The following is a 27,285-nucleotide window of genomic DNA, read 5'->3' as shown; positions in this document are numbered from 1 at the left end:
ATATCTTTTAAGGTACATTTAAAACCTATGTAAGTACATTTAAAATAAATATTTTTCTGCTTTGCATAGTTCTGTCAGTAATGCCAACCAACTGCAGACAGATACTTTTGAATTTAGAGGAGCAAATTTACCAAAGCTAAAGAACTTATGTATGTAGGTACATTTGTCCTTTCTTCTTTGTCAGATATCGTCCGCATTGTGGTCTCCTATAGAAGTACAAGATTTATTGCATATTTTTAAAATCTATTTAGTTTTTCTTTGATGGCGTCTCGACTTGCCAATTTGCTGACTGAGCCCAAATTAGCACCAATTCTTCGTTCGAGCCCTTGTTAACAATATTTAGCAGAAGTAAAATTTATGCTATTGCCTACGTAAGTAAACAAAGGCCTTTACCTCTCGATATTATAAATTCCCAATAATGATGTATCTTTGATTTGTAGTGAGTGTAGGCATAAAAATGTTTCAGAAGTGTGTTTGAAAGAACTTGCAGTACCATCAACAGCTATTATTAAAAGCTGAAATAAACACAAATTAACGAGGCTGATATGCCTTAACTAAAATATTGTTTAGTTTGGTAAGTCTTGGAGAGGTTCTAGTAGATCTAAATTTTATCACAGCCCGAAATTATGGTTAACGGCAACCGGCGTAACCCTATAGTCAAATCAATTTTTCCTCGTATTTCTCTAAAGCCTAAGCCCATTTACTAATTGTTAGGTAAATCAATAGGGTAATAGGTACAATTCTTTTCTCCAAGTGGTTACAATTTGAAAATTCCATTTTCCATCCCTGATACTATGCACGAAAATATACAAGAATTTCTCAACAGCGCATAATTGAACATACTTGAGTTAGTTTTCAAACTTATTATTTTGCTTGTGGCTTTAAAGCTACGTTCAGCCGTAGTTGTTCATCTTTTCTTGGTAAAAAAGGTAGTGCGTTCCCATTTTCACACTGGGATTTTTACCCATAAGTACAATTTTGTTAAAAAAAAAATCATTACGCCAAACCATCAGTCTCCTTGCATTTGTTAGTACAGCCTTCTTATGAAGTGTATGTATATATACATACCCACGTAAACGTATGTGTATACTTCTCGTGTTTTTTCTACAATTACCGTACAGTAATTAAGTGAAGACCTTAAGACTGAGAGCAGTCCTTATAAGTTTGAAGACACCTTTAACTCACTTAGCTTTGCGTACATTGAGGAAGCAGATTATCGTTATAATTTATTAATGTCTTATAAATAAATATTTGATTAATTATCGAAGGCAATGAACTTCAAAATGTTTCGGAGGTAGAGAAAACAATATGCGTATATTATATCAGTGGCATATCCAAGGAGGGACGGTGGGGAATTGGGGCGACAGAACCCCCCGTCGTCAGTGAACTAATATTTTTTTTTACTTTTGAGTCATTGCATTCATATTTTGTAAAGCGAGTTTTGAAAGAACCGTTATATTAAAAAGTGTACTAGCAAAAGAGGGGTTTACAGACTCGTAACTTCGTGACATGTCTCAGTTGTCAGTAGCCAGTTGCCATACAGCCTTTTTTTGCGTTATTTTAGCGTCCCTACAATCAGTGTACAGTGTAACTCTACCGCTTCTGAAAAAAAGCAGGATTAGATAGATGAATTGGAGTAGTAAACTAATTTTATATTTTAAAGTTAAACAAATCATGGATATCCCACGGAATAGCAATGACCCATATATGAAAGTAACCACTCAAACGATGTCCAACCATTATATGTCTAGCCTTAAAATTGGTGGTCATTCCCGCCCGCCCTTCCGAACTTTTGGCTACGCCACTTTGTAATACTCTGTATGGAGGTATATATATATATAACACCTGTAAAAAATCAGTTCCACCCTAATCTCTATATGTACCAAAATTAATCACGTTGGTTAAAAACTTGTAGGTATTTATAGGTTCTAATTTATTAACAACCTATAAGCTCAATCAAGTCAATGTTTTCTCCTTCTCAAGGCGCTTTCATGGCTAATGTCAATTACATTTCTGAACCATTATACTCAAATAACATGTTTGATATCCTGTCATGTACTTTTTGTTATTAATTGATTTACATATTTACTTCGAAAATGCTTACATGATAAACTACCAGTATTAAGTAAAAAGTACAACTACGCTCATAACAGGTCAATAGCCTCGCCATAAATAATTGTGATAGGCGACTTGATTTCGAAGGTCGTGGTATATCGGAGAGAGGGATAGAGACACGGACACAGGCGTTCAGGCTACGTAAAACAATTCGGTTAGGACAAACAAGTGGCCGGACTTGACTTGATTTAGCCAGGCATGAAATGTTGGAATGACCAAGTTTTTTAATTTTTTTTCTTATAGAAAAATGAGCCACTCTGAAGAAGAAATGTTCTTATTGTTAATAAAGATCAATGAGCAGTTAGAACAAATTAAACACGATCCATGATTTTCTTCACTCTCATGGAAGCCAACTCGTTGGGAACACAATACCTTCGAAAAAAAAATAATTGTAAACGAAAATTTTTAGCCACTTGAAACTTCCAATTTACTATACTATGTAGAACTGAGTGGGCTGCAAAACTGCATACTAAAATTTTTTCTAGAAAATATAATTAAAAGCCTCGAAATTTTTTACGAAAATTTATTGAATGTTTTTAATATCGCACAAAGTTTGAAGCTTGGATTTATAGGCTTTTTGTTAAAGCATTAACTAAATTTTTATAAAAAAAAATAACTCATATTAATATTGGGTCAGGTCGTTTTCGTCAGATATTTTCATCTCCATAAAAAAATACCTTAACATGGAAGTAATTCAAAAAAAGTGACAAACATTTTATAATTTTATCACTTTTATTAAAGTCTCCAGATATGCATCAGTGGTATGTTGGAGCACACTCTCAATCAATAGCGTGGGAAACCTCAAATCAAACTTAAAAGGACAGTCTCCAAATGCTGTACGGAAACTTTCTCTAAAACGGATGGCGCTGCTCTTTAACTTACCACCACTTTGCACATTTTTACGTCGAGAGACCGTAAAGGCCAAAATAAATGGAAGTTGAAATGATGCTGGGTGCGGCAAGGCGGTGATTGCTGTTAGCAGAGATCTAGACACACGTTTATTTTCAATTGCCTAGGATAGTACGCCACCATTGCAATTGCAGAGGAGATTCTACAAGCTTGAGTTCCCCTAGGTCTGAATGCTGGCTTAATAGCACATTAATTCCTTTTTCATATTGCATTGCCATCGTTTTCTAAGCTAAGTGTGAAGTTTCAGGTCTCTATCTCAAAGGGAAGTTGGCTAAAAATTTATTACCAGATTTTATTACACGCAGGTGAAACTTAATTAAAGCATATATACATAAATGAGTTTGCCATTTCAAAAAACCATTCCCGTTTATTTTTTTCACAGCGCCCATAACTACCACCAATAGGATATATTTCATATATACATTGTTTATGTATGTTTGAATAATTTCTTTTGTGCATAAGAGTATTAATAAGAGTTTCCTTGACAATGCAGCTCCACTGTCGCTTCACATATTTCCAAGTCGATCAGTTTTTAATTACCCCTAAATTTTATTGAACATTTACAGGAGCTGGGGATCTTTATTAATTCTTCCTTCAATTCACCATTCATAAATACAACTACGGATCGAAAAGTGTAGCGCTGAGTGCATGTCGATGTGTAGCCTACCGGCAAGCTGTTTGCAAATCTACATTCTTTATTTGTTTCACTGCAAAAATAAATGATGAATATAAAAAATTCAAATATCGACAATTTGCCCTATTTGCTGTTCATCTTTTTCTTACGTGCATTCCTCTATTAAGATTCCTTGTTTGTTCCCACCGCGTTGTACCACCAATACCGACTTCGAGTCCTTAGTTTCAGCGCTTTGTGGATATACCAACCTTGTTATCGAATCGCAGTAGTCAAATTCGTCAGAGTCAGTGTAATGCATTGATCGCACCGCAGTATCCCCTGTATAATCATCTCTGAAATGTGCTGGAAATTGTGCCAAATTTTCCAAGCTTATATTATGTAATTGCGTTTGCTCTAAATCATTTGGCACGTCAGTGCAAAATGATTTTCCGGTGCAGTTGACGTTTTCTAAAATGTGACAAATATTACATAAGTATTTAAGTGTAATTTTAAGTAAAATATATGTATAAGCAAGCATAAATATGTATGTATGTATTTAAATTTCGTTCGCTTTTTTATTACTTTCGGAAGAGTTGTGCGTTTGAATAGCATTAGTTTCTTGAGGTTTGGCATTGTCGTTGGTATTTGGAAATGCCCTTGTTGAACTCGCCTGAAAAAGAAGATAATAACTATTCATAGTTCAGTTTTCCTTTGATTCGAATGAATGCATATTTATAAGTTTATTTAAATATTTATCTACGTACGTATGCAATATGTAGATACCCGTACATATGAGGATTCCCCGAGCCGCTCAATATGATCTTTAATTATTATTATGCAAAATTAATGAAGTAAGTACCTATGTATGTATGTTAGTTGATTTCTTTAATGTTTACAAACTTTTCTACAACATTCAATTAAAAGATCGCGCACGTATGTACCTACACATGTATGTAATTTTTTCGTTTAATGCTTGCTCATTTATGACTTTTAATAATGGCAGTATTTTTAAGTTTTATATTTTTAAATTATCCTACTGAGGGCACATACTGTTCAAGGAAGACAACAATTAAATAATTTCTGCATTTTTAAGACACTTCCATTCATCCAAAAATTTTGTTAAACTGCATTTTTAATGTTTCTCTCTTATGTCAGGGTTTTTTTTATAGACTTTGAAATTTGAACAAACATGATTAGTTCAAAAAATTATTTAAAAAAAAATCAGTGCAATCTCGAAAAACAGGATAGGCATCACACCAAAGATAAAGATCAGTATAATTAAAGCAGATTAAATTCTTTGGTGCATAAGGATGAGTAGGTATTGAGAATGTCCTTTTAAAATTTTATCCTTGAATATGCTTGAAATTTTGCAAAATTTTTTTTGGAAAACTTATATGTTAAGGAGAGCTATACATTCGACCAAATCCTCGAATTTTATCCTTCTAACACAATTAACTTACAAAAAATAAAATTAATTAAAAAGGCATTTCCAATACCTATTCATTCTTATGAACTACAGAATTTAGCTTTATTTTCTAATTCTTCGCAATTTCTCTTTCATTTGGTACTCATATTTGAGGGATTCACAACGGTGTCGTAAGTGTCGTATTGTTAGATGTCGTAAACATTAAAAAGCTCAAATAAACGTTTTTTGAATTTTAAACCACGACCAACTGTTTTTCAACACTACGAAAATTCATAATATAACTTTTATGGTACTTTTCGAACCCCTTAATATGTTTTTAAAGCGTTTAAAGTTTACGATATACAACAATAGGACACTTACGACACCGTTGTATTTCTAAATTGTAAAGAATTTTTTAAACAAATTTTGGAATAAATCATATCATTGAAATTGCAAAGTCCTTTTAACTAAACTACTAAACTAAAAACGAAGTTTACTATATTTGGCCCACAATTTTGTGAGTGGCCAAGTGGTCGGGCCGGCGGCACTTCCATAATGCCGAAAGGTTTCACTATCGTAGAGTAGAATGACCTGGTTGGCGTGAAATGTCCCATATGTATGGAAATTGACTAATGGTTGGAATCGGGCCCTTTGATATGGATGAATGTGCGTCAGAACTTTTAAAAAGTGTAAAAGGAAATTAAAATAAAATTTTTTCTAAAGCTAACAAAATTCTATTCATCACAATTTTCCGGATTTTGTAAGTTTTTTTAATATTTAGATCATTTTTCACTTAAATTGCTTTCGTGAAACTGGCTGTTATACTTAAAAAATGTTGTCAAATTTTGTTATACAATACCTCTAACTGATCTTAAAATAAACTGAAATTTTCAACAAGGGTATTTTTTTTAAGATATGGATCTTGAGCTTTAAAATATTTTGTTTGCAAACTTTAAACAAAGTTGTATTGAACTATTTTAATTTAATTTAAATTTATTTTTAATTTTTAATAGGATATTTAAATATCATTAAGAGGTCTTGAATAAAAAACTTTAGCTAAACATTTAAATTTGTTTCTGTAAGTTTTTTACTTTCCCAATTTTGTAATGTGTATTTTTTATATAGCCCTAATTACCACCTTTGAAACGAGATCAGAACCATTTTTTTACTTTAACTTACACTTAAATTAACTTAGAAAATCTCGATTGTGAGCTTTTGAACTTTTATTTATTTATTGGCAGAACTTCGTTATGTGTTAAAAGAAAAACTCTAACCAAAAAGCATCCAAAAATGGTCGATGCCAACAACTAATTTAAATTTAACTGCTTATCAGGTAATTTAGGCAATTCGATACCTCGTTTAATTGACACCTCGAACGAGCGATACAGATAAAAAAGCATTCGCGTATTATGTATGCATTTGTATGTATATTAGGGTGGTTAAAAAAAAAAAGTTATGTCGGAGTTTTGATGCTCTCACCCCCTAGGATTGTTCCATACCGAAAATTATTTCTAAATCAGAAAATATTTAGAGGTTTCTCAATATTTTTTATATGGAGAGAAAAAATCCGAAGTCGCTGCCGAAAGCTAGTTTTCCTATAAAAGTATTTTCTAAGCCATAACCAAAATCATATAAATCAAAGTGTCAAACTTTGTACAAAATTCCATAAACTTGCACAAAATTCAAATCTTTTAATCTGAATCTTTAGCTTTTGCGATTTTTTCGACATTTCCGCAAATATCTTCCGTGCTTTAATGCGCCGTAAAAGTATTTTTGTGTCGTTACTTCCTCCCAAAACCTTATGGCCTCATGCCTGAAAAAAACAAAATATATTTAAAGAGCTTATGAAGAGAGATTTTCAAACAAATTAGAAAGTAGATAAAGTATCGACTATCTCATGTGAATTTCATTTATGGGCCTATAACACGAGTCTACATATCCCGCACTTTCTTCAAACTAATTCAATATCTACCTTTTCTGATCAATTTACCTGAATTAAATTTTTCAAATAGGTGGCAGTTTTCTTCAGTTTATAAGTGAATATAATTTTTCAAACATGTGGCAACTCTCTTCGAAAATATTTTCGGCAGTAAACTTCCCTAAACCTCTGCAGTTTAATACCCATGTTGCAATATCTATTTATCTTGTAAATTAAAGTAATTTTACATATGACATAGACATAGAACATTCCACATAGAAATTATTCCGCGTTTTTACATATCGTCGATATTTTTGCAAAACCGCCCATCGACCAATTGCAAAACCGCCTATCTAACGGCACTCAAATTTTCCAGGAGAGCGAAAAAACGGGTTTTCTTTGAAGGCATTGCCTTCATAAGCGGTATTTTCTCTAGCTCTAATTTTACAAATCTGTTGTTTTAATAACGATTTTACGATTCTTATGCATAAATCTCGATGCCTGGAGTTCAAGCTTACCAAATCTCATTTTTGTCACAGTGGCGATTTAGACGGTTTTGCAACTGGTCGATGGGCGGTTTTGGAAAAACGTTAGGTTAGTGCTTCAGTTAGTATTCCGAACTTAATTTTATTGCGATTTTTACTAAGTTGTAGGTGACAATAGTATGCTTATCTTATAAAAACTAATTAATTGAAATTTAAATAAATATTATAAGTTAAAATTTTACTGTGAATAATTAACAGATTTATTTACAATTACAAAAACGTTATACAAAGTCTGCTCTGTCTTAAATGCAAAAACACATATAAATACTCAATAAAATAAATAAAATATTTTTGTTTTTAAATTTTATCTATCAAACTACTCCCTCGTCTAACATAGTCGTACAACCTAAGAAATTTACAATTTTTGTTGGCACCTTGGTTTACATTTTATATGTACATTTTATTTTTTCTTTTATTCTACAAATTCGCTCAGTGAAACTAGCACTTTTCAACTATCTTGAGGTCATACTGGGTATTCATCAAAAGCTCCGCGTACGTCGAACTTTCAAATGCTGCACATAACTTTTGTGTGTGTTCCATGAATCGTATCAATCAGTTTTAATGTTGCGCGCCATTATTCCGAAGTACACATTTGCAGCAATTGGGCATTTTTACCTGCTCCTCCATCATTTCGCCGTTAACCAATACAATCATTGTTCTAAAAACGAAATGTTGTTTACACCTCGAGGTGTAGTGGCGTGGCAATGACTCCTCAAAACGGCATGGCTTTTCCTCATTGCTGCAATGGGTCGGAGGTAAGTAGAAAGAACTGTTAGCAAGAACCTTGTCTTTCCAAAATTCATTCACATTTTCCACTTACTCGCACTGTTCCACCAAAATGCCCTGCCTGTGTTCGTCGTGTTGCACAACCAACAGCCATTTGGATTCTTTCGTTTCGGCACTCTTCGGATATATCAAGTGCGATGTGCTCGAGCAATAGTATTCTTCCAGCGGCTCTGAGTTCATGCGCTGCGTTACATTTTGGGGCTGTACGAGATCATCTTTGAAATAGGGTCTAAATTTGTCAAATTTCTCGGCGCTGATTTTATCCAGCTGTGTAGCCTCTAAATAGTTTGGCACCTCTGTGCAGTAGGGTTTACCTTGCCGTCGCTCAGGGCAAATGATTTCATCTGCAAGAAAGGAAAAAATTTTAAAATCTTTTATGAAGACTAAATAATCAACTGTTTTGCTAATTACCATCGGGAAATATGATTGCACCGTTATCCTTGACGGGTGAAATATTTCTATCGTTACTGTTGTGGTCATTATGCGTTGGTGTGCCCGACGTTGTCGTCTGGAAAATGAGAAAATCGTTAAAAACCACGCTCAGTTTGCCGTCGGGTGATCTTTGCACTTTAAATGTCGGTTGCGATGTGTCCTTGAAGTGGTAAGCAAAAATAAATAAAAACGCAAATGTAGAGGCCGAGTGAGTTGCAGATGAATAGAAAAACAGAGAGAGGGAGAGAGAAAGAGAAGGAGAGAAATAAAGTCGTCGAAAGAAATCGTGAAAATTTTTGAAGTTTTTTTCGAGCTATTGACTGACACTTACATTGAACAATACAAGTCCCGGGCTATCACCCACCTTGAAAATACGTTCCAATTTGTCGCTTAAATCCTCTGCCGTCTGTCAAAATTTAAATTTCTGATATTTTAAGTATTTCCAATTCGATCAAATTGTATAATCAAACCTTCATAATTTGTCCCGATTGCGATCGACTGTAAGCCAAAGTGGAACGTTTTTGTCGAATCGTGCGGAAATCGTATGAGTCACCAGCTATTGGGCTTACTATCTGCAAGAGACAGACGCAGGCATTTGGTCCATTAGAATATAAATAGAAATTTTATTTATTACGCATATTTTAAAGTCCCAAAGTTCGTAAAATTTATTTACTTAGTTCAAAATCAATCACTCATTAAATTTTAAACAAATGTCAAAAAAATAAAATAAAATAACCCGTGATAGATATTTATTTGATATCTCCCACCAAGCAAAACCTGAGATATAGGCAACAATCGCCAATGGCAACAGATTGGCGCCTCACCGATTTATTGCTGTGTCGACAAATCGGCAACACCACTTCTTTCATGTCAATTTGACATAAATAAGTTCTCAAAAATTCAAAAACTTATGAATATGGCGTCGACAGTATTGTCCAAATAGGAAGCCAGTTCCAATTTTGTATACAAAAAATAAATGGAGTATAAAAACATATAAAAATGATTCCAAATATCGCCTGTAGTAATAATAAAGTGATAATAAAAGGACTCATTCAGGTAATAAGAAAACGACTCGCACAGGCGAGTTGCCTTCGGCGGACGTTTTAGAGCGACTGGTAATAAGAAACTGATACCATGGCGATATTACCGGAAATAAATTAATTGCTTAGGGCTACACGTTTTCTGATTGCCGTCAACAAAAATTGTATGGTGGGCTTATAGAGAGGGAAATTTGAAAAGAAGAACGAAAAATGAGTCGCAGTTGTTCTCCTTTAGATTCAGTTGTTCATCTCAATTTCTCTAAAAATAACATATTATTTTCCTTCTTTATTGGCGCAGTTACCGCATAAGCGATTTTGGCCGAGTCCAAAACAGCACGCCCGTCATTTCTCTTCTGTGCTAACTGACGTCAATTGGAAATGCCCAGTGAAGCCAAGTCCTTCTCTAGCTGGTCTTTCCAACGCAGAGGAGGCCTTCCTCTTCCTCTGTTATCAACATCGCGGCCCGCGTTGAGTACTTTCAGAGCGGAGCGTTTCTGTCAATTCGAACGATATGGCCAAGCCAGCGGAGCCGCTGAATTTAACGTTAAATTACAAGCATCTAACCCTAATTTATTTTTTTTTTATGCAAATATAGGTTCGAGCATTTTTTATGAAGTATGAAGCAAAGTGTTTTGTGATATAATATTACTTTTCATTTTGTGAATTTGGTGCAAGGTCTAATAAAACATTTGCATATACTATTAAAAAATAAACACAAGAAGTAAAGTTATACCTTGGGTTTATTAATGCATTATATACATGTAAAAACTTATTTCTTGCTTACAATATTGGTGAAATGAAGGATGTAATTAAGTAACTTAACAACTTATTCAGAATTTTTATTGTAATAATTTAAATTGGAAATTCAATTTTGCACTTTCCTTTTGCGAATCTTTCTATTATCCTTTCAGTGTCAATTTCAGAATCTAAGTGTACGTGTAAAAGTGCTAGACCTATCAGTCTTTCTTCATTCATGGTACTACGCAATCATGTTTTAGCCGGCGAAGGATTGAAAAACTTCTTTCGGAAGTAGCGTTACTAGCTGGAAGTGTGACCAGGATGCGGAGAAGCTTGTTAATCAATGGAAAAGCATATTCGTCGCATTTACCAAGAACTTGTGCTGCTGATTTTGGGAATGGCTTTTCGCTTTCCTTATTTGTCCATCGTTCTAACCACACTTTATACGCTCCTTCCAAATTGATACTTCCTTTTTCTAAGAAAAGTTCGCATCGTTTTCCAAGCGATTTTACGCGTTTGATAGCATTATTTTTTTGGCCAGGCGTATTATATTCCCCAATTTTAGATGCAAGTAATAAGTTTAAATCAAAAATGTTTAATGTCTCTTTCGGCAATCTTTCTCGGAGATCGAGCAAAATATTATCCAATAGTGGTTTAAATATTGCCTTTCGATAATAATCTTTAGCGTTATACGCACGATAATTAGCTCTATTCGCTCCCCGAGGAAGGAAAATGTCGAAGTTCCTTAGCGGTATCGGTAACTTTTGAAAATATATCTGAAGAATGTGTGTCAGCATTTTCTCTATAATTTCGAAGAATATTCACAGTGCCATTGACTGCTTCGCTAGCACGATTCAAGTCAAGCGAGGGCTCTTGGATAAGTAAACTTTTAATTTTTTCATTTAACTTTTTAATTTTTATTACAGTTTTCAAGTCATTAATACTTTTATGCGCATACAAATGTCTGGTTACACAGTTGAAAGTGAAATCTCCTACATACGAAAATTCGGAAGAAGAAAATTCAAACTTCGCAAGAGCTGTTTGCCACTTTCTTGACAGCTCAACTCCACCATTTAATATAAAAAATGTGCAGTGAATTTTTATTCATGATAGAAGAAAAGGGAAAAGAGAGAAAACTCCCAGGGAGTTCCTGATAGTATCTACATACCCATTGTTTTAAGTTTTCACGTTGACGAACAGTTTTACACGATTTCTTATTCTATAAATAATTTTGTGCAAGCCTAAAAAATGGTTACGATTGAAGATTAAAATAAAACAAAACTTAAAAAAAAAAATGTTTCCGAAATTTTGCCATTTTGTATCCGCCACTGGTGACATCATCAAGCCATACGCCACAAATCGGATGAGAAGCTCGGCCAAACACCAAAATATGTGTAAGCGCCAATTTTATTATAATTATTTCGGTAACTGAAACAAACTAAATATTTCATGAAAATGAATAATTTTGGCCGGTTTTACTATGCAAATACCCCTCTGTGCGACGTCAAATAAAGAAGGATCTGGGGTTTTTCGAGAAACCTATTCTAAGCAAAATCTATGGTCGGTTCGGGTACTGAAGAAGATGGGATGATGAACTTTACGAGCTTTATAATTACATGGTCATAGTTAAGCATACAAATATATAATGACTGCGCCGGCTTACAAATGTTGTGCGTATGGACAAAATTCTTCGAATGGGTGGAGTTTTGTGAAGACTTTCTCAACTAATTTGTATAGAATATATGAACGCATGTCGAAAAATTACTGCGATCGATAAATTTTTAGTCCATGAAAGTAAATCCAAACATTACTTCCTATCATTTTCGAGGCCAAATGTTTATTGGGTTCTTTAATAAATTCACTAAACTAACCAAATAAGATGATAAAGAAATATACAAATTAAGAAGCAAAATCATTACTATGTACATATGCAACTATATACATGTAGTTATTCGTAGAATGTACGTAAAACCTTAATAAGTGAATCGAACTTATGTTTATTAACTAAATACTACGACTTCAATAATTTCGAAATACTTTACTGTAGATATGCTTACACGTGCCTACATAATTGCCTTTACGTACATATATTGAACACATTTCTAAGCAAACTTATCTCCTAACCCTTCGATTTGAGTTATGAAAATAATATTTATTTTGAAGCATATTTAGGTAATCACAAATATTTGCATGCCCGTAAGAATCCAGAAACTCTTAATTCAATATTAGCTCAAATCTCGCTCGGAGGAATGAGATGCAAGTTACATTAAGATACCAGTTCTCAGTTAGCAAGTGTTCAACACAATTTTTCGTTCCAAGATATATATGTATGTAAGTATGTGGAAATAATAATTTTACAACTTAAATGTACTTTAACTTTAACAGAAGTACACGTGGTGATTTTTTTAAGTGACAATGTTTTACACGTAAACATTTTTTGCTAATTTCTTATATTCAAAACCTATATTAATCAAAGTTTCAAACTTCATACAAAATTTACAAAGAATGTTCCTTCAAAATGTCGTATTCAAAAACTACGATTATTCAAAAACCGTGGCAGAAGAGGCTTACACAAAATTTAGTCCTTTATTTTTATGCAATTTTTACTTAATATTATTTTTATTGTTCTTGAGGCCGGTTTTTGTAAAAAAAAAAAATGCCAACGGAAGAAAAATAATTTACAAATGGTAGAAGCTATAGCTTTCAGCTTTTTAGAAATCACCGCATCTTTGCATCATTTGCAACGAGTAATTTATTGGGCTTATCTAGGGAGTATTTAGGGGTTGAAATAAGGGGCGAGTGACCAAGAGCTACAAAATTCACTGAAAAAAATTTTAAAGTTTTTTCGCAGTTTCGTTAAGATATCTACTCGATATTTACTCGAGTTACCGTGTGCACAGGCGAACGGATGGACGGACAGACAGTCACCGCTTAATCGACTTCTCTATTCATTCTGAGCATTTACTTATGTATACATTTGTCCATATCTATCTCGATTCGTTTTGCCTGTTACAAACAACCGTTATGTGAAAAAAGTTATAATACCCTTGTGCACAAGTGCGCTCAGGTACAAAAACAAGTGAATTTTTTATGTACTTTTTTAAGAGGAAAAAAATTAATTATGTCATAACTTTTGAAGCACACCATATACTGGCTTGAAATTTTATGCGCAATTAGTACTTATGTGTACACTTCATATGTGGTAGTTAACTAAAGTGTGCTTTTGAAAAATAACTAAGTAGAAAGTAGCTCAAATTGTGTAAATTTATTTTCACAATTTTCTAAATTTTCGGTTTGTCGCGTATAGTTTTTGAAACATTTCGTTTTAAAAACCTTTTAAGTATGTATTGAATTCTACAAACAATTACAAATAATTTGATAACTTAGCAAGAGGTGTACTTTCAGAATAAACCAATTTTTAATTATAAAAATATTCTGCGACCTTGAGCGTAATTTTTATTCCAAAAATAAATTAGATTAAGGCACATTAGGAAAATACGTCGAAACGATATAAATCTTCTTGTAACTAATAGTCCTTATAACGTTACATATACTTGTAAAATGTTTCAAAAATATTTTCTCTAGAAGTGTGTAAAAAACCCTGATTTACTACTTTTAATGGGAATCCTTCCTGTAGTGAGAATATTTCAAGCGAGGAATCAAGTCAACTTTTTTTCGACAGTGGTTGGTTACTTCATTGGAGCCCTCTAAACTCAATGGCGTCCTTAGTTTCTCCCGATTGGCTCCACTTTTCGTTAGAGCGCTACTTGACACTTTGCTTGAAGTTTAACTATTTTATAAAAAAAAAAAAACTCCCTCAGTTTTGAAGATATTTTACCAAATTTTTTCACACGAGTGTAACTCTTAAAATCATCGAAATCTCAGTAATCAGTTGTATGGGGCTATATGTTAAAGTGAATCTATTTCGATAATTTTAAGGAATAATTTAAAGTTATATTAAAAAACCGATATGTGCAAAATTTTAGTAAATAACTTGAAAAGTGAGGAAGTTATTTTTCTTTTGAAAGTGTGCCTGTTGTTTTTTAGATTCGCGCATATGTATTCGATTATTTAAATTTTAAAATGACTCACACTATTCAAGGTATTTCTGCTGCACTCATCTAAATATTACAAAATTTTTTGTCAACCTCATTGCACCTTCAACGCTGATGTGCAACTAAAATTTTACAGCTTTCATTGTCAACAAGTTTGTAACGACAAACACAGATCATCAGCCGTTTTTAAAGCGTTCATATACATCCCTACATACAAATGGACGTACATACATAGATACATAAATATTTACATGGTTAATTGTACATATATTAAATACTGATGTAGGAAGTTCTTCTTAAACAAATGAAGTCAGCAACGACTCGGTCGTGATATTAAAGAAAAAAATAAACAAAGATTTAAAAAATTATTTTATTCAGACAAGGTTCAGACGCAGATAATAACAACGAATTCATAAAATACCTGCCTACATACAAATTCAAAAGCATTTAAATTTCATTGCATTTGTTCACACTTATTGCAAATACTTGCAGACATTCTTGCAATCTTTTAACCTGTTTTTTTTTTTTTTGCTTCACATCTCTTTGCGGCTCCTTAACACGTCCATTTGCGGTCGTCTGAAAAACTCGATGAATTCAAAATTAATTGGACAGCAAGATGAAATAAAAGAATGTAAAAAAATAAGCTTTAAAAAAAAAGCTTTTATTTAACATGTACAATCGAAGTAATAAAATAAAGTAGTATAACAGTAGATTTTTTAGCAAGAGACTTTTGTCAAAACTGAAAGTTACTAAAAGCCATCTAGTGAAAGGAGCCACTCAAACTCGAATGAAAATTACTAACAATTTGTACTAATTTAATTCGTTTTTAAAAAAGTTTGTCGCGCGAAAAGCAAACCGGCATTTAAATATCTGCATACATACATATACATACCTAACCAATTATGCATGTACGCTGAATTCGGCGACAAGCTTTTTTAAAAACGAATTAAATTAGTACAAATTGTTAGTAATTTTCACTAGAGTTTGAGTAACTCCTTTCACTAAAGGATTTTTAGTAACTTTAACGGGACCTTTATTTATTTTATTTTATTAATTTTAGTACAGTTTTGACAAAAGTTTCTTGCTAAAAAATCTTTTGTTACACTACTTTATTTTATTCCTTTGATGTTTGACATGTTAAATAAAAGCTTGTTTTTAAAAAACATTTTTTTAAATTATTTTATTTTGAACTTTTTTATTTTATATAACCAGGACATAATATTTTTATTAAGAGCTGACTCTCCATTTATGAGCGTAGTACATATAATATAAGCGGCGTAAATCTTTTCGATCATCTGTTTAGGCTGAGCAAAACACGTCGAGTTCAGGTAGCGAAAAAATTGTACGATGGAAAATATGGCGGAAAGTTGGCAAGATCACACGATTTGTACATTTGTACGGATTTGTACATTTTGGCAGTGAAAGAGTGCCAGTATAAAAGACAACAAGAGAAGTGTGAGAAAAGAGTGAAAGTATTTTAAGATTTTCGGACCTTTCGAAAGGGTAAAAATAATTGCATTCAAATTGCTTCTTTCAACATTTGGCATGTTCAATATCATTTAGAGTTTCAAGTGAACGCGGGTTACTGTTCCATATTTTGACAATGAATTTACCTACACATTTGGAAGAAAAAGTGTATTTTCAATGTCCGTGAATTACCAAACCAAAAAGTGTTACGCTCCGAATAAATTCCGTAAAAATTATGAACTTTTTTTTACATAAACAGAAAAATTCTGCCCGTCCGGCTGCCGAATTTGGACAAACTATAGTGACGCCGAAAATTCACCTGACGAGTATCACTTAGCGAAAAAATTAAGATCCTCTGACGCTAGGAACCTTATTATAATTATAAGATAGAGAAAAATCCTATTGGAACTTTTTGGTTAAGGCTCAAAAATGGTCTCTTCTCTAAGTTTGGAAAAAAGTTTGACCGCCACTGTTTTCAAGATGCCGGTAATTTCACAACCCTTTGCGTCCCGAAAATCAAGTTTTACATTCCCTGCGACGTAATTTACATATTCACGTTCTTGCAAATTCCGCTCATCGATGTGTAAAATTTTTCTCGCGGTAAACTAAGTGACAACGAAAATTGTGAACCCCTGGAAAATCCGTAGGCACCGGATGCTACTTTTAAAGTTCCGCATTCGATCAACCGTAATTTGAAATTTCAATTAAAATATGTGTTAAAATGTGTCAAAGGTAATTTTCTACATTTCAAATTTAAATGCCATGCTAATATTTCATTCATCTAAACCGGTTAACTTTTACAAGCGGATAATAATAATAATAGATTGGCGCTTACACATATGTTAGTGTTTGGCCGAGCTTCAAGCGGATACTCTTATAAATTTAAGAGCTGGGTGCGTTCAGAAATGCATCAAGCCAAAGCATCAGTCTCTTTTATTTCTTAACTATAATTGATGGAAATGTCGTATTTACGCAACTAAGTTACAATTCGGCTTTTAATCGTGGTTGCGCATGTTTGACATTTCTATCAGTAATATTTTAGAAATAAAAGAGACTGATGCTTTGGTATGATGCATTTCTGAACGCACCCATTATTACCCCATTCTCTCTTTTCGTTTACACTTGCGATAGAGTTGCCTTTGCTTCAGTTTATCAAGATTACTCAGTGGAATCGTTGGCGAAATTTATTAGAAATACGTAAACTAGTTTCTATACAAATTTCGATAGTTGATTTAAGTTTACACAATTATAAGTTTATACGGTTTATAATGTTTCTTTACAGACCGATTCGTGCAAATAAATCCTAATTACGAAGTAAAATGGGAATAAAGATTAAATATTTAAGCTTTATGTGACATCCAAAGAGATATAGAAGTTACGAAATAGGATATATATTTAATAACATTTTTTTCTTTTAAAGGCGATGCAGTAGAGAAATGTTATTTCTAATTTTTTCATGTATACATACAGTAGCCTACAGTGTCTTTTGTTTATTTAATGTCTGATATTTCTGGTTATACAAGAAACAGCAAATAAATTCATATTTCAATCTTTGTATAAAAATCATAAAAATTCTGTAAATTTTCTCCAAAATTTGAAACCTTTTAATCAGAGTCTTGAGAAAAACTTTTGATATGCACTCCTGTAGCTAATTTAGTTTATTTAATTTTAGTCTAATTAAGTTTTAAGCTGCTAAAAAATAGCTTTAATTTTACCTTTAACCAAAAAAATTCTCAGAAATCAACGGGATTTTTTACCAACTTTAAACTTGCAATAGAATTAAATGGGCTACAAAACTGCGTACTAAAAACAAAAAAGGTTCTGATTAAAAAATTTGATATTTTTGTAAAAGTTTTCAGAATTGTTATAATTGTTGTACAAAGTTTGAAGAGTAAATGTATATGGTGTTTGCCGTAAAACCTTGACTTTTATAAAAAAAAATAAAAAAACAATAAAAAAACTAAAGACAAATAGCCAAAACTGGTCAAAATATAGCACACCTATTATATTCTGGACAACTGTATGTAAGCACTCGAATTTATTTAAAAAAGTAAAATATAGGCATATTTCGTGGAATTGATTATATTAAAAAAAAGTTTAAAATTTCTGCGTTCGCGTCTGCTCAAATCCCACACTTTTTCCTAATGATAACAGCATTTTTTACAGGCGTTTTTTTTTTGCCCTCCTGAAAAATACCCATTTCTACATTCGATAGTTTGACATGGTAGCGATGATATGATCGTTCAACAGAAAATTCATAAATTCTTAAACCGAATATCCGCCATAGATGAGATATCAAAAAATTCAATATGGATCAAATGAGAAAAAATCTAATCGATTTAAAAATGGCATCTCTAGTCGAGACTAATTAATATATTTTTGAGGAAGCTAACGTAAAAGCGCAGAACGCCGAACTTAAGTATATCAGCATTTTGTTGAGATTTCAAGTACAAAAAAAAACACATAGAATTAATTTTTTACTACAGAATAACAATTGAGTGTCTCATTAAAACATGATAATCTATTGTTAGAATGCAAATGGGTGCCTCTTTAGTTAGCAAAGCGACATCCAATATATGTACATGTCCATACATTCAAAAGTTCAGAAGGATCAAATGAATTGAATTCAAATGTAGTAATTATATTCCGATGTATGTACATATTCTTGCTAGAATTTTTTTTTTATAGTTCAACTAAACTTGACCCATACTATTGATATTTGTAACTTTTAATTTATTTAGTATATATTTAGTGCAACAGCCGGTTGGCGGTTTGATTGCCGATTTGTTTCTCTATAAATATTTGCACACATATCTATATAAAAATTAATGTGTTTAGGAGCATTTGCCTACAAAGAAATTATTTTGCAATAAATATATGAAATAATGCAATGAGTATTTAATAAAAATAATTTCATGTTATGCTATGCTTTTTCCTTTTCATTATTTCGCGCGTTCCTCTCGCCGCTTAACCAGCAGCTTTTCTGTTGTAAAACAACAAAGCATTTTATGCATATCCATATTAGGGCGGGTCACTTTGTATGGGAGATTTTTTCGATTATGCACGTATAGAAGGATTCTACGTGTAATTCTAATCAAATTTTCCGAGAAGCCGTGGGTCTCATATAAATTTACAGTTTGCCAAATTGCGAAAAAATGTTACTTAGTATTTTGCTGTAGTATCGCAAAGAAGTGCTTAAATTTTGTATAATACATTCTGCAATTATCTTTTCTTAAAACTTCCACCAAAAGGCCCAACAGTGCAAATTTTCGCCATTTGGAAAACTCCAAATTGATTTTAGACCCATGGTTTCTTCAGTAAATTTACTTAGAATTGCACGTAGAATCCTCCTATGCTATACGCTGATAGTAAAAGAAAAATTGAGCCGCCCTAATGCATAGATATACATGGATGGGTAAAAATATAATTCCTAAACTTTGTGCAAAACTCGCGAAAATTCGGCAAATTTTCATCAACATTTTTAAGTTAGTCAAAAATCGCGTTGATTTTTGAGAATTTTTTTTGTTGAAGGGGTTTTGCATTTTTTCCATATAAAGTATTCTCGAAAAAAAAAAAATTGTATGGAAGAGACTGCGTGAAAAAAAATCAAAAAATCAACAGTAATTCCTACCTGCTTGAAACTTGCACTTTATTATAATGAAATTGATTGGGATACAAATCTGCATACTCAAAGAAATTCTCGAAAATCTGATTAAAAAGTTGAAAATTTTCATAAAAATTTGCTGAATTTTCGCGAGTTTTGCGCACAGTTTAGGAATTATATTTTTTTTGGCTTTTGTTGTAGAATGAACCATATTTTAATACGAAGTTAGCGGAAAAATATTAGAATGAATCCGGCAGTGTACATATTTTAAGGTGATCCAAAACACTTAACTTAACGACTTTATGGCATTAAAAAAACCTATACATATATTTACTGAGAGGAAAACTCTCCCATTTGGAAAAATGTTTATTCTAATTTTAAAAGGTGTCCTTTTTAGGCCATAAATTCATTAATTTATTTTGGATATCCTTAATGTATTTACAGGTCTTAGTACATGCTAACTAAATAGTTAGCTGAAAGCAAACTGAATTTCTTTGCGTCATCATCATATAAAAGTTGTCAGTTGAGAGCAACGTAAAGTAGTCGAGGTGCAATCATCCCTAGTTGAAAAATAATGAACTTATAGCACATTTATTTTTAGTTGAGTTCCCTACAGGGCTTTCATATACACACCTACATATCTACATATACATATTGACTACATACACAAATTTTAAAACAGAATAGGTATTAGAGCCATTCAGTTTGACATGCAAAGACAGAGGATGTGTGTGAGGTACTTTTTCCCCAACTCGAAAAATCTGTATCGACATTTCGATATGAAGGACATGAAATTAATCGGCCTGAAGAAGAAGGCTATGCTAGCAAATAAAACGTTCCTACCAACTTTAGGGATACAGACGACGTCAAATTGTCTTCATTATTGTGGTATGTAAGCAAATTCAAGCGATGCAGTGAAAATCTTTTTCAAAATCGTCAACAAAAACTCAGCTCCATCTTTGAGTACAATAGGTAAGATATTACCCGGACCGGGCGATATGGAGCTAAAAAGATTCAGTAGCACAGCTTGTGTCATATTCACTCATAACAGTTCCGGCAACGAAATTTGTAACTTGAAACCGACGTTCGCGTAACTATTATTCAGAGCGTCTGTAAAATAACTGAGAGTGTTTCACTCCTTGTCTCCGTGAAGGAACCATCGGGCCTGTTGAGGCAACCCAGCTGATTGTTTGATGGGAACCATTTGATTTAAGACGATTAAAATTAAATTATTTTTTTAAGTAAAGTTAAATTAGCTTAAATCCATGATTTATTCACATTATTTAGTAGAACACAAATCTATATTAACTCTATAAATACATCAATATGTATATTTAAATTTTATTTGTTTAAAATTAATTTTTTTTTTGTTAAGTTTATGAACACTTTTTAAGCAAGCAAACATGCAATGGCTTGAATATTTTGAATACTTTGTCGGGTTTTACAATTAGATAAGGCTATAGAAAAATAAATGCCAGTTTAGTGGAATGTTTTGGAATATTTTGCTTTTATTTATAAAACACAAACATCACTGCAAAGTAAATTGACGCAAAGAAACACATATGGATAAATAGCAACAAAAAAACAAAAAATTTATATACAAACTCGCCAATATGTATGTATGTACATTAGACTGCATCACTAAAAAATGTGACCGCAGTTTTTCCGCCAGAATTACAAAATTTATTATATTTTACGACGTCCACCAAAATATTTCGTAAAAATTTTAAGATTTAAGTGAGCTGGACCGATTTGAAAATACCTCCAAAAATGGAGTTTTTTATGAATAAAAATAGTTTCTTGAAGAACTTTTTGAAAAAAGTCCCTTCAGATGACAAAACAGATTAAGCTTAAAAAATCTTCATAAAAATATTTAAAAATATTTTCAACGGAATCGTAAGAATGAGATTTTTGATGCGGTTTTTTTTTACTTTTTTCAAAGATTGATTTACGAAAAACTTGAATAACTGGGCCAAAACTATTCTAATTTAGACTTATGGGGTCTCAGTAGAAAGGTATTTTCACACTGTTTTTATTTCTGTCCAAAACTAAGTCATTTCTGTCCCAAACTTTTTTTTTCAAACACCAAACATCTTAATTCAACTTTGAATGACGTTCGTTCATCCTACTTTCATCCTTTGAATGACTTTATAAGCAAAGAAATAAAAAGGGTGAGAAAATATCTTTCCAATGACATCTCTTAAGTCTAAAACGGAAGAGTTTAGGTTCAGTTATTCAAGTTTTTCTTATACCAATCCTTGAAACAAGTTAAAAAAAACAGCATCAAAAATCTCATCATTATGATTACGTTCAAATTTTTTGTTAACTTTTTTTTTTATTTTTATGCAAATTTTTTAAACTTAACCCGTTTTGTCATTTGAGGGAATTTTTTCAAAAAAAATTTTAAGAAACTATTTTTATTCATAAAAAACTAAATTTTTGGAGGTATTTTCAAATCGGTACAGCTAACTTAAATCTTAATATTTTTCCGAAATATTTTTGTGGACGTTTTAAAATATAATAGTTTTTATAATTCCAATGGAAAAATAGTACCGATTTTTTTTTGTATGGGGAGTGATGCAGTCTAATGTACATATGTGCACATTTTTGAAGACTGTATATTTGCAAACAAACCTAAACAATTTCCCTTATTTAATACCTTGTTTCTGAGAACTACTGATACTAGTAAATTAAAGTACATACTCGATACTTTTCTTCTGATACCAAGTAATTTGGGTATCGATACTTTTGAACCTAGTACTGAGTAGGTATTGGAAGAAAGTACTTGTATCGATTCGGTGACAATTTTATTCCCGGACTTTTATTTTTTGATTTAATTATTATTGTGAATAGCTAAAATTTTTTGGCAGTTTAGTTGTCAATGAAAAGAAAATCCTACAAAGAAAGACCTATTATCACAAATGGACTTAGCAACTTTTCATTCTAAGCTAGCGATATGAATGCCTAGACTACACTATAGCTTTGTGCTCCAAAAATTATCAACATGATTACCTCTTTCAGAAATATACCATTCATAGCTGTGTGTTAGCGTTTTTTTATATAAACAATTCTTATATAGGCACAAGGTCGATAGGTCGATATATGTAGAGAGGAAACAGTTTCTAAACTCATTTTCTTCAAATGATTTGCAACATTTTAATAGCAAAATTTTTGCTGCAATCGACAGAGTTCGATACAACCGACAATTTTTGATATTATTCTGAACTTTTAGCACCTTTTCGTTTCACTGCATAAGAAGACTAAAATGCCTACTAACTTCAAGAAACTTAAACACATTCATAATATTTACATATATTTATTTGCTGTGTTCAATTCTATAGCATGAAAGCTGTCTCTTTATCACACAACCAGCCACTGTTTTAAGCCGCACTCACAGCTGCTAAAAATAATTTGCTTTGTATTCACATGCGAAAAGAAACTGCGACTTAAACACTTCACATTAGAGTTACCGCTGAAACACAATGCCGACGAACGGCGAATTTTGCGCTGCGAATGTTCGCTGTAAAAATTTAAACACACTGTTGTATATGAGAACGCACACAATCAAAACAAACGATGGCGTTCGTCCGACGACTGTTCGCAACGATAGACTTATTTCTATCGTCGTTGCTGGCGGTAGAGGCAAAATGCGATCCATTGTGGCCATATGCAAAATATTCTCAAGTTTTTCAATCGAAATTAAAAAACACTGTATTAGTTTTTGTTAAAAATTAATAATCTTGTTTTTTGTAAAAATTTTAATTGTACCTTATCATAAGCAGCTGAACTCGTTGTCGCCGTAGTTGTGTTTTACTGTGCGAAAATTCGCCGTTCGTCGGTATTGTGTTTCAACGGTTATTCGCAAATACAAAATTGTAAAGTAATAACCATTCGTAAGTCAATTATCACATAACCCGAAGTATTTAAGTGCTTGCCTACGTATGTACTTAAAAATTAGCATTTGCGGCCAGATTTTACTATGGCTAGTTTATCTATACAATTTAATACAATGACAACTAACGAACTTTTATGATAAACATATTTACTTCATCTTAAGTTGGGAAATCTGTTATGAAATTTGAAAAAAAATGGCATAAAAATTTTACTACCAGACTATTTATTTGCCGTCATTAAATACATATTTACACACGCAAACACTTCTACTTACTTTTATGGAAAGTTGTTGAAGACGTTCACTAGGGTGTTCCGGTTCCGATTAAAAAACTTCAAACTGTTTTTATTTATAACCTGATCTAGATCATTGATCAATACTTTTTCTTCACTGCCAATTACAAAATTAAACTTTTTTCCTGCAAAGTAGTCGTCTTCTCCTAAGGTTGCAATCATTTTTTACTTTGTTTCATTAGAATTTTTTTCATCAAATAAGGCAAAAAAAAAAATGCTTCTGGTGCAAGACAATTTTTTACATGGTATTATTTCACTAAAAAACTGCTGTACAATATTAATGTATTTTATTTGTTTTATATCTAATTTAAATGTTCTCAGTCTTCATAGAGGAATCTGAACTTTGATCCCATTGCGAAATGCCTTAACAGACCCCAATCGGAACCAAAATTTATATGCATTATTTTCACATTCATTGGTATCGATTTTGGGTATTAGATGAAAAAAATTAATTTAAATTTTTTGAGTCTTCACAGAGGAATTTTATATGTGACATCTTCAGCTATTGTGGCATCGACTAGGGGTTGAGGTTTCGGAAATCGAATGTTAAAATGTGGTTCATACATTTAAGGACCACCCTAATATACATACATTCATATAAATGAAACAATGTATAAGAAATATGCATAGAGCTTAATGCTTAATACCCATCTCTCAAAAAAGGCAAAAACTCCATATAAAAAACGCTGAAGAAATGGCGAAGAAATTTTCTTGTGCCAAATTTCCTTAAGACACTACGAAGTTCTTAAGAAATTTTCTGCGCTTTCTACTACAGTTTTCTGAAGTTTTTTGTGAACAACATACATATGTATACGCCCGTTCTATTATTTCGTAAAGAAAGGGTGAGGCTGTGAAATATCAGATGTGCAAATTCCTTGGACACAAACACACGAAGTAATGGAAATTTTTTACTGTTTTAATAAAAGCTGGATACAACGATTAACGCCTAAAAAGTCGTGATAAGTGATAAATAATTTATGAAAAAATTGATTATGTGGATCTGGAAATATATGTAAATACCTTAAACTAAGTATTACCAAAAGCTGTGTTACGAAATGCTAAAGAGGACAGGCTTTATAAACAATGAGTACTCTCTCTTGTTAGATCTGTGAGATCGACCACTCAAAGTCTCTTTTTCGCTTTGAACCGAAAAAAATGTTAATAGGCAAAAGAAATGATTATTATAATGGAACTTACTTTGAAAAAGCATGTAATCCAAATTGCAAACTTTGTAGAACATTTATCAAAAATTTTATGAACTTTAAGAAATGATGGTCCTCTGCAAAAACGACACAATTCAAATTTCAAAAAATAAAATCTCTTATTATTTTTAAGTGGATAATTTCTCTAATCCTTGCTTACTCCATATCTAATCCTTACAAAATTAAGTAGTAAGTGATGGACGTGGGTTTTGCAGTCTCTTAAAACTTGCACTTTATTATACTTGAATTTAATCGGCCTGCAAAACTGCATACTCAAAAAAATTCGAAACAAATTTATAAAATTGGTAAATTCGTAATGTACGCATTTTACTCAACTTCGGTGTAAAAAAACTCATAACTCAAATTATTATAGAGTGCACTTTACTTAAATATTGCGTACAACTCAGAGCTATCATTGTGATATTTTTAAGTTCTTTTGAGATGGCATATTTTCAAAAACAAATTTTTTTATCAAAAAATGTTTCAAGAAAAAAATTTTAAATTATTTATTTTCATAGAGCTCTTTTGTGTGTGTATGTGTGATTTTTTTTTTCAAATCTTTTCCTCGCCCCATTCTAGAGATATCTGGAAAACTATTAAATCGATTTGATTTTGTTTTTGTGCTATAAAGTTTTTAAAAATGTATTAATCAACCTCAAATTTCATAATTGTTTATTATTTATGTTTATCCATCAATCTTAAAAATTTGAAACAAATCAAACACCTGAAGTCCCCCTGAACCCCGTCCATTTTGGTATGGAACGCCTCATATATAGAATTGTACAATCGTGGATTTAGTTTCATATGTTTTGACCACCACTGTTTAAGCTTTATCTTGTCAAATCAGTTGAGTTTCTAGTATTTAGAACTTTAAAAATTCCCTTGACCGTCATGCAATTACCCACCGTAGGTTGACAATTTTAACAAAATTGTATCTACAATTTAATATGTATGAATATATACATACATACATTAATATATGCAAATGACTATTTTAATACAAACAGCTGTGAGAATATAAGGAATAGAGTAATAATAAATGAAAATATAAATAACCAAATAAACATGGCAAAACAAAATGAACAAACTCGCTTTAAACAATAAATATTAGTGATAAACATGCAGTCACACATGTATGCAAATTTACGCAAATGTACTCATACATACCCACATACATACATGTGTAGATATGTATATGAAAACATGAATAGCTTATGTACACAAAGCATGCATATAAATTTTGTAATAAAATAGTTGCATTACAATACAGATGTCAGATACATTTGCGCAATCAAGAAGTAAATAATAAAATACTAAATACTAATGCACTCACCAGTAATAAGTAAGCCAACAATAATAACGGCAATACCGGTCGCAAAGGCCAAAATGTCCGTGACATTTTGCAACTTTTTATGGCCTTATCCCAACTTTTCTCGTCTCGTCACGCCTGGGCTAGTTAGTACTAGAATGCACCAGAGTTGTAGAAGCAGCAACTTGCCGGCTATTTACTATTTTGGTCTTCACACGGCTTAACACTGCCTGATTAGACGGTTCAAATGGCTGTTAATATTGCTTCTACTCTTCCTTACATATGTATGTATGTAGAGAGATAGAGAGATCCTGAGTTTTGGTTTGAAGTGCAGTCTGAGGATGTTTTCCTATGCAGGAATTCGGTTTGAAGTTTAAGTATCCTTCCAGCGTTTTTAACACCTCCGCTTCATCAGCACGCCTACGAACATTTGCGAAATCAGTTTACAAAATCATTTGTCGGGTCTTTCCACTCTATTGTACTTAATTATAGTATTTACATATATGTGCATACGTAAAATTATTGCAAAAAGTCCCAAAACGACACGCGATATTGCTTCCTACTTTACTTAAAAGTAAGTAATTGTATAAATTTTGTTTTGCTTCTTTACACACTTTTATGCACTTTTGTTTTTCTCTCCACTTGCTTTTCACATTTATTTATTTAACTTTTTTCTTTTGTATTTTAAATTTTTTGTTTTAATATACCTATTCACAATCACAAGACCGCTGTCTTTTCTGTCGTTCAATGTTCGCTGAGCGCACGTGTCGAGATCCGTCCGCCGACTGTTGGTTGTTTAACTGTCACCGCTATGTCCACGACTGATAATGGCCAAGCTGTCAGTGCTACATCCAAAGCTTCAACTGAGCTTCCGAGTTTCAAGTCCATTGATTATTCAGTTTTTTTTTTTTACTCTTTCTCAAACAATGCTAGATTTGGAGACTTTCGCCGGCCCTGAGCGA

General features: G+C 32.2%; 2 protein-coding genes across 6 annotated transcripts; both read right to left on the bottom strand.

Annotated features, from left to right (window-relative positions):
- Nucleotides 1–3,356: 3,356 nt before the first annotated feature.
- Nucleotides 3,357–22,851, bottom strand: LOC118737397 (protein spaetzle-like). Of its 2 annotated transcripts, none has more exons than XM_036467861.1 (4): nucleotides 22,640–22,851; nucleotides 4,220–4,307; nucleotides 3,808–4,105; nucleotides 3,357–3,731 (listed from the first exon to the last, which is right to left on the bottom strand). In XM_036467861.1, the coding sequence occupies exons 1-4, from the start codon at nucleotides 22,661–22,663 to the stop codon at nucleotides 3,557–3,559; spliced, it is 585 nt and encodes a 194-aa protein (XP_036323754.1). In that variant the 5' UTR covers nucleotides 22,664–22,851; the 3' UTR covers nucleotides 3,357–3,556. The 2 variants fall into 2 exon arrangements, with proteins under 2 accessions (XP_036323754.1, XP_036323753.1); XM_036467860.1 differs by lacking the exon at nucleotides 22,640–22,851 and adding an exon at nucleotides 4,402–5,403.
- LOC118737396 (protein spaetzle) lies at nucleotides 7,468–27,238 on the bottom strand. Of its 4 annotated transcripts, XM_036467857.1 has the most exons (7): nucleotides 26,348–27,238; nucleotides 9,194–9,295; nucleotides 9,055–9,129; nucleotides 8,860–8,883; nucleotides 8,703–8,799; nucleotides 8,326–8,635; nucleotides 7,468–8,244 (listed from the first exon to the last, which is right to left on the bottom strand). In XM_036467857.1, exons 1-7 carry the CDS (start codon nucleotides 26,411–26,413, stop codon nucleotides 8,064–8,066), a joined length of 855 nt encoding a protein of 284 aa, XP_036323750.1. In that variant the 5' UTR covers nucleotides 26,414–27,238; the 3' UTR covers nucleotides 7,468–8,063. The 4 variants fall into 4 exon arrangements, with proteins under 4 accessions (XP_036323750.1, XP_036323751.1, XP_036323752.1 ...); XM_036467858.1 differs by lacking the exon at nucleotides 8,860–8,883 and having other exon boundaries at nucleotides 26,348–27,237; XM_036467859.1 differs by lacking the exon at nucleotides 8,860–8,883 and having other exon boundaries at nucleotides 9,088–9,129; nucleotides 26,348–27,235.
- Nucleotides 27,239–27,285: the final 47 nt, after the last annotated feature.

This window comes from Rhagoletis pomonella, unplaced genomic scaffold (genome assembly GCF_013731165.1).
Source record: "Rhagoletis pomonella isolate Grant_MI unplaced genomic scaffold, Rhpom_1.0 Rhpom_scaffold_00004, whole genome shotgun sequence".
NCBI lineage: Eukaryota > Metazoa > Arthropoda > Insecta > Diptera > Tephritidae > Rhagoletis > Rhagoletis pomonella.
This window is presented reverse-complemented; position numbering and strand designations above follow the sequence as displayed.